General features: G+C 33.8%; 1 protein-coding gene across 1 annotated transcript; it reads right to left on the bottom strand.

The window, feature by feature from the left end:
- Window positions 1-3,331: 3,331 nt before the first annotated feature.
- LOC131656960 (uncharacterized) lies at window positions 3,332-5,129 on the bottom strand. The gene is made up of 4 exons (XM_058926499.1): window positions 4,895-5,129; window positions 4,685-4,758; window positions 3,967-4,224; window positions 3,332-3,717 (listed from the first exon to the last, which is right to left on the bottom strand). Exons 1-4 carry the CDS (start codon window positions 5,127-5,129, stop codon window positions 3,370-3,372), a joined length of 915 nt encoding a protein of 304 aa, XP_058782482.1. The 3' UTR covers window positions 3,332-3,369.
- Window positions 5,130-7,610: the final 2,481 nt, after the last annotated feature.

The raw sequence follows: 7,610 nt of genomic DNA, 5'->3' as shown, positions 1-7,610 counted from the left end.
CCTTTTTATAAGCTCATTTAGTTAAATAGACTAGGCCGCATGCCATAGAAAAAGTCTTTTAAGTCTATCAGACCGACTTATTTTAATAAGTATGAATAAATTTATTATTTTTTATATTGTATGTTGTATTTTATATTAAAATACAAAATTAAAGTCTAATTATCTTGAAGAACTTGTAAAAAAAGTTGAAATAACCTTATGAATAATGTCATAAATTATTTTCACAAGTAGACTTTGAAAAAGCTTACGATAAGGTTTCATGGGACTTTCTTCGGTTTCTCTTAGGAAAGATGGGTTTTGGAGAAAAATGGAGGAAGTGGATGGAGTTATTGGTGTTCAAAAGCGACATGTCGGTGTTGGTTAACGGGAGTCCAACGAAGGAATTCGGTGTTAATAGAGGTTTAAGACAAGGTGATCCCTTATCACCGTTTCTTTTTGTTTTGGTGACGGAGGCTCTCACGAGACTTGTTAGAAAATCTATTGATATTGGTGAATTTGAGCATTTTGATATCAATAGAAGGTGTGGGGTGGACATTCTTCAATTCGCGGATGACACTTTGTTAGTTGGAAAGGGGTCTTGGAAACATGTCAAGGCTTTGAAGATGGTTTTGAGAGCTTTCGAAGTTGTATCGGGTCTTGGTATTAAATTTCACAAGAGCAAATTGATCGGTATTAATGTGTCTTGTATGTTTTTGGAAGCCGCGGCCTACTTCCTTTCGTGCAAGATCGAGAGTAGCAATTTTCTTTTTCTTGGAATACCGATCGGAAGCAATCCTAGGAAGGAAGCTACTTGGACATCTTTAATGGAAAAAATGAAAAAGAGATTAGCGGGTTGGAAGAATAGAATGCTTAACCTTGGAGGTAGAATTACTCTTTTAAAGTCCATTTTGAGTTCTTTAGCCATTTTCACTTTGTCTTTTTACAAGATGGCGACAAGAGTGGTTAAAGCGGTTACGGCAATTCAAAGCAATTTTTTATGGGGTGGAGTGGAGGATAAAAGAAAGATTCATTGGGTGGGTTGGAAAGGTGTGACTCTTCCTCTAGAGAAAGGTGGATTGGGAATAAAAAATTTAGCCGAATTTAATTTGGCTCTTTTGAACAAGTGGAGATGGAGGATAATCCAAGGGCATAATTCTTTATGGTTAGAAGTGTTGAAGGCGCGTTATGGAGATTTGAGCTTGCAATTGTTTTGTGAGGGAGACTCTCACAAATGCACTTCTTATTCCTTTTGGTGGAGAGATATTTTGAAGGTTAGTATTGTTTCTTCTAATCCTTTACATGTTGACCCCATTGTAGCGAATTGTAGTTTTAAGGTGGGAAATGGATTTAATACTCCTTTTTGGGAATCTTGTTGGCGGAATAACTCTATTTTAAAAGAGGAATTTCCGGATTTATTTTTGGCTTCTCACCTTAAAAAGGTTTCGGTAGCGGTTATGGGTGGGTGGATTGACGGGGTTTGGGAGTGGGGTGATCTTGGAATCTCGGTTGTTGGAAGGGATTCGGTTTTTTTTACAATCTCTTTTGGAGTTGAAGGAGATTTTGGTTAATTTCGGTAGCTTGAGGGATTCTAAGGATGAGGTTGCTTGGATGTTGGACTTGAATAATGGTTATTCGGTTTCCTCTTGTTATAATTTTTATGCTTCTAGGCGCATTTATTTTGGTCCCCCGGTCAAGGGCGAAGAGGCTTTCAATTTGTTATGGAAAGCGGATGTTCCCTTCAAGATTAAGGCGTTTGGGTGGAGACTTTTTTTGAATAGGTTACCAACTAAAGATTTATTGGTGGTTAGAGGTATTAATTTAAATCATGATAATTTAATGTGTGTTTTTTGTGGTTCTCATGTTGAAGAGGCGGACCATCTTTTCTCAAAATGTTATGTGATTAAATTGGTTTGGGAAGAAATTGCTTCGTGGGTGGGTTTTTCGGGTTGGTCGGAGGAAGATTGTATCCCGTTTTTTGTGGAATGGCATTCTTTGGGCCGTTGTAAAAAGGTTAATAGCGGCAAATTGGGGGTGTTTTGGCTAGCTACCACTTGGATCATTTGGATGACAAGAAATGGCTTTTGTTTTAGGAATGATGTGTGGAACATTAACAATATGGTTTGGAGTATCAAATTTTTGGCTTGGAGATGGGCCTCTTACGGCAATATTACGTATTCCAATTGTAGTTTTTACGATTTTTACAAAGACCCTTGGTCTTTTTTATCGTAATTGTAATTGGTTGTAATATTGGTTTTTGTCGGCTTTGGGCCGTTTTGTTTGTAATCGGGTTGGGGAACCCCTAGTTCTCCCTTCAATATATCCCTTGCTTACAAAAAAAAAAAAAAAGTTCTTTCAAATAAATAATTTTATAAAACTTATACTACTATGTAAGCTCACATAAGTCGATGTAAACAAACATTTAATCTCATTGTAATTTTGATTCTCTAGTATATTTAAACATTAGTTGAATTTCGTATTTACATATAGGCTTAATTGTAATTTTGGTCTTTTTGTTATCATTTTTTTTTAGTTTGGGTCCTCCTATTTTAAAATCCGGAATTTTAGTCCCTATATTTTAGTTTTTTGAGGATTTTGGTCCCATTGAAAATTTGAAGACAATTTTAAATGAAATGACGCTCATATTGATGATGTGTCAGTGCCAATTCAGCAGTGAAATGTTCAAAAAAACTAATTTTATTTAAGATTTATGTTGAAAATGTCATCAATGTGAGTTCCATTTCATTAAAAATTGCTTTCGAATCTGTAAGGGGACCAAAATCCTCAAAAAAACTAAAATAAAGGGACTAAAATTCAGGATTTTAAAATAGGGGGACCAAAACTCAAAAAAATGATAATAGGGGGACCAAAATTACAATTAAGCAATCTAATATGCTAATCAGGGCAAGACTCATACTAAAAAATACGTCTACGATAGACCACAAGTCAGGCTTAGGCTTTGAATTTTTTGGTAGGCCATACTCAGACTTAGACTTAGCAAAGACTAGCTCAGCCTAGTGTATTGTCACCCCTAGTAATAGGTACAATTTGATCACTACGTTTCTCTAATACGACAAAAATGTCTTTCATTTTCATTTTTTTATCATTGTCTTGGTCACTCTAAGCAAAATATTTCCACAAGTTTATGTTTTTATAAGTCATCATTCAAACTTTATATAGTCACGATCTTTAATCAACTCTGATGGATCCATAAGATATTTTTGCAAGGTTAATGTGAAAGAAATGTTAATTCTTGCTGATTTATATCAATGCATTTATTTATGTTTTATTACATTAGTTCTGGACAACCAAACAAAGAACAATGTTGCTGCATACATGTGCATCATTGCACTAATTACGGATTATTGAAAACATCACAAAACTGATCACCAATTAGGAATGGTGAGACAATTGCTTCACAAACTCAATGACTACAGCGACGGAGTTAGTGGCGGCGAGCGGCGAGAAGGTATCAGCCTCGTTCGACTCCGCCGTGCCACCACCGGCCAAATCAGAAAGAGCCCTAATAGCAATGAAAGGAATCCTTTGCTGCAAGCATATAAGAGCAACTGATGCACTTTCCATGTCGACTGGACTCACGTTAAATTTACTGTGAATAAATGTTCTGTATGCTGCATTGTCTAGGAAGAATCCTGCACTTGTTCCTCTCTCCACAAGCACAACCTTTGGTGTTGTTGTCAAACATTTGTTTGAGTCTATGCATGCTTCTAGCTTCATTTTCTGAAATAATATATCAAAATAAACAAGTATATTAGGGTTTTAAAAATCTGTGGCAATAGCTCGGTCACGGTGTCGGAGTACTCACTGCGGTCGTCGCCCTGTAAATTAATTATAATTTATTCTTTAATATAAAAATGATAATTAACAGTATCGGTATTGACATACTGATACCATTTTGTTACCGCCGTTTTCGCAGTAGCGGACCGTTTTCTTAAACCATTTGTTAATGGAATACTAGGCCGTTTTTACCTCAAGTTTTTTGGCAATACGGTAATACTTGGCATTAACTGGAACCCAAAGAGCATGTTGCCTTTGTTCAGGAATGCCATCAATGGGAAAAATCTCTTCTGGTTGATACCAAAGGCTGTTGAGATGGTTATCAACTGTGACACTGTCGGCAGCACTTATGTTTGAGGTGAAGTCTGAAAATTTGATGAATCCGACGTCTCTTGTGTAGTCTCCATTGTTTTCTAATGGTAACGTATCGTTAGCACCTTGTCCAAATCTCTGCATATATTAATAAATGACTTAGTCAAGAATCTATATATAGAATGACTCAAAAATGTTTTAAAACACCTAAAATCTTGCTCTTATCATCTAAGAATATCACCTCATTGTTTGAAATAAAATAATGATACCATTCAAAGTTAATTAACTACAAAAATATAAAACTAAAATTATTAGGATATTTGGATTTTGGAAAGATTCAGACTCAATTTTAGTGGTGTAAAATTAATTTTAGGTGATTTTGAGGTGTTTTTTTTGTCAAAAGTGAAATTGATTCTGCTTTCATAATTGATTGTATTTAGTGAAAGTTAGAATTTATACCTTCTACTTTAAGAATTAATTCTGAGTGATTTTTACACTGAAATTTAGAGTTCAACTCATTTTTACATAAATGGATCCAACCATTAATTAATTCTACCAAATACAATTCTATTAAACAGGTTTGTCACCGATGTATAACAGGTTTGTCACCGATGTATCCAAAACGAAATCTCCTTCCTTTGTCACCGATGTATCCAAAACGAAATCTCCTTCCTTTGTCAATAGCCATAAATAAAGGTATTTAGCAAATTTAAAAATATAAATTACTGATAGATTTGAACCAAAAATAAATAAATTAATTGTTCATATATAATTTTGGTCCTGAAATGCATGAATATTTAACTATTACCTGAAAAATCTATGATGGTGTCAGTAGGAGTATAGCCTGGATTTTGAAGAAGAGGATTAAGTTCAAAAGAATTTGGCATGACTAAACCCAAATAAGGACCCTCTTTGTTGATTTTAGCTATTTTCTTTTGTAATTTTGGTGTTAAAGCACAACTCACTAATGAATTTTGGACATTAAACCACATAAATGTTGCAAGCAACATGAACAAGACTATTCTCCCATGAGTAGCTGCCATTTTTGACCTACACTTAGAAAGATAAGAAATGTGGGAGTTGAGTAATATGCATGACCCAAATGGTTTGGTTTATATAAAGAATAGAAACAAGAATAATCCATGAAGGAGAGACACACAATTAACATTCAAATGTGAGTTTAAAGATATTTTACTTAATACGAACCTTTGAATGGTATTAGATGCCTTTTTTAAAAAAAAGAATACTAGATGATCTTTATTACTTTGATTGAAAACTTTTATTTAATAGATTAAAGTGATATTTTATTTTAAAATATCAATTATAATAACTATTAATCACTTAAAATTTTAAAATATTTAATCGTTTCTCAAAGGTGTCACATGCAAGTATACATGTTATTGATTATAGCAAGTAATAAATATAAGAGTATCGTACCCACATGGAGTGTTACTACTTAGCTATGACTTTTGTATTAAATCTATTCTTTCAATTTAAGAAAGAGTAGAGAAAATAATAATAGGTGATGATTTGATTTCAGCTTTTACTTAGAATAATACTAAACTATAGAGAAACGTGGCGTAAAAGTATTAAGAGTACTAGAGTTAAGCTTTGATCCATTAATATCTTTAGTGTAGTTATGTGTTAATGATGTGTGGTGTCGTGACAGGCAAGGTCAGAAGGATCTGGTGGTGTATTTCTACATCATTCAAAAGCATGCATAAGAGGGCAAGGAAAACAAATCTCTAAGCTCCACTTGTAACCCTAATATATGTTTGTTAAATATTCTGATTATCCTTAATGGTTGGAGTTTCTTATCTCTAAGCAAACTAGGTCAAGCGAATATCTCTATCCCACTCTTTCAACCATTTTTACTCATGAAATATACTTGTTGTTGAATATCTCACAACAAAAAGCTGTTACATATTTCTAAGTTGATCAATCAAAGAAACATGTTTTTGGATATTGTAAACACATGGTAAAGCAAGCACTAACCACACAATCATATAACATAAACACAACTTAATATTAATTTCACATTGCTTAACTACAAAATGTTTATCTTATAGTGAGCTAAGTACAAGCTACAAACATGGTTATCAAAGGAAACATCTTAAGACAATAAAATAAACAAAAGATATAAACCTAAGAGGAACTTGAAGTGAGACTTGAAACTGTTAATCTTCAAGAGAAAACTCCAGTCGCGCCAATGGTCATCAACTAGTACGGACTTGGTTAAGGGGAGAAACTCTTTCACACTTCTGTTTTCACGCACTGTGACTGTTGCAATGGTATCTTGGAATTTGCTGAACACTTTTCAATGTTCAATCCAACTCTATTTATAGACCAATGATTAGAATTTTTTTATATTGAATTGGATCATGGGCTTATGTTCATGAAGTTACATCAAGCCCACGCAACAACCAATTCTTCAGCATAGGTGTCATATCCCAAAATTTGCCCACCAAATTTTCATGCAAGCATCAAAAGCTCAAGGCTCAATTGAGTACACACTCTCCTAATCAAATGCTCCTAAAACTAGGGTTTTGAATTTCTTGGTGAAAAAGGATAAGTCAAGGCCTCAAATGGAACCCATGCTCTCTCATATGCCTCAAAGGATTCTCATGCCAATTTGCAAGCTCTGATTCATAAGATTGCTCAATCAACAGTTCAAATGGTCAACAGTCGACTTGTTTGACCTAAAAGTCAACTATGGTCAAACCACAGTCAAAATTCCTGATTTTTGGTCAACATCCTCATTTTGAAGTATCATTCATCATTTGATCAAGGGTTTATCATGATTCATCAAGGAAAGTTCAGAAATCAACAAAACTCAAAGTTTCCAAATTAGGGTTTTTTGACCTAAAAGTCAACTGAACTTTGACCAGCCATAACTTTCACATGGAATATCAGAAATTTCCCATCTAAAGCTCATTTTGAAGGAAATTGTATTCTCTACAACTTTGTCTCTCTAAAGCCAAAGGCAAAAAATGCACCATTTGAGATATATAAGCCAAAACATTACAGGTCCTTCTAGAAGATCGCAAAAAGCAGTTTTTTGTCAGGAGCCATATCTTCAAAATAAAATCCTCAAATGCAAAATATGTTCCAAAGTGGCTTTTAGAGGACTTCTCGGGCTTTTCAAAAAGTCCTAGAACACTTCTATACAATAAAAATGAGAGAGGTATGCTTGGTACAAGTTGGGTAAAATTCAAGAGATGCACAAAAACCTAATTGAGTAATTTTGGATTTTTGAACTAGTGGGCCTAAGTTTTGGATTTCAAGCAAGCATATGACCCAAATAAGGACCTATAAAACCATTCTCATACTTTTGGCATCTTTATTTTTATTTATTTGAGTTTTATTCATTTAAATGCAAAATAAATAAGATAAAATACCAAAGATAATGAATTAAATTGTGGGGCTTTATTTTGGATCATATAAAGGCCCAAGAAATACCTTGAAGACCATGGAATTTCGTTGATACTTGGTTTGGAATTTTTATTTTATTATTTGTTTATTTT

Source organism: Vicia villosa, linkage group LG3 (genome assembly GCF_029867415.1).
Source record: "Vicia villosa cultivar HV-30 ecotype Madison, WI linkage group LG3, Vvil1.0, whole genome shotgun sequence".
NCBI lineage: Eukaryota > Viridiplantae > Streptophyta > Magnoliopsida > Fabales > Fabaceae > Vicia > Vicia villosa.
The sequence above is the reverse complement of the archived record's forward strand: the minus strand, read 5'-3'. Positions and strand labels throughout refer to the sequence as shown.

Bases quoted from the DNA above. Each gene is read 5' to 3' on its own strand.
- LOC131656960 (XM_058926499.1), bottom strand. From the start codon at position 5,129: ATGGCAGCTACTCATGGGAGAATAGTCTTGTTCATGTTGCTTGCAACA. The intron at 4,759-4,894 runs GTAATAGTTAAA...CTATTGACAAAG, and splicing joins CACCATCATAGATTTTTCAG to GAAGGAGATTTCGTTTTGGA. The intron at 4,225-4,684 runs GTTATACATCGG...TAATATATGCAG, and splicing joins GATACATCGGTGACAAACCT to AGATTTGGACAAGGTGCTAA.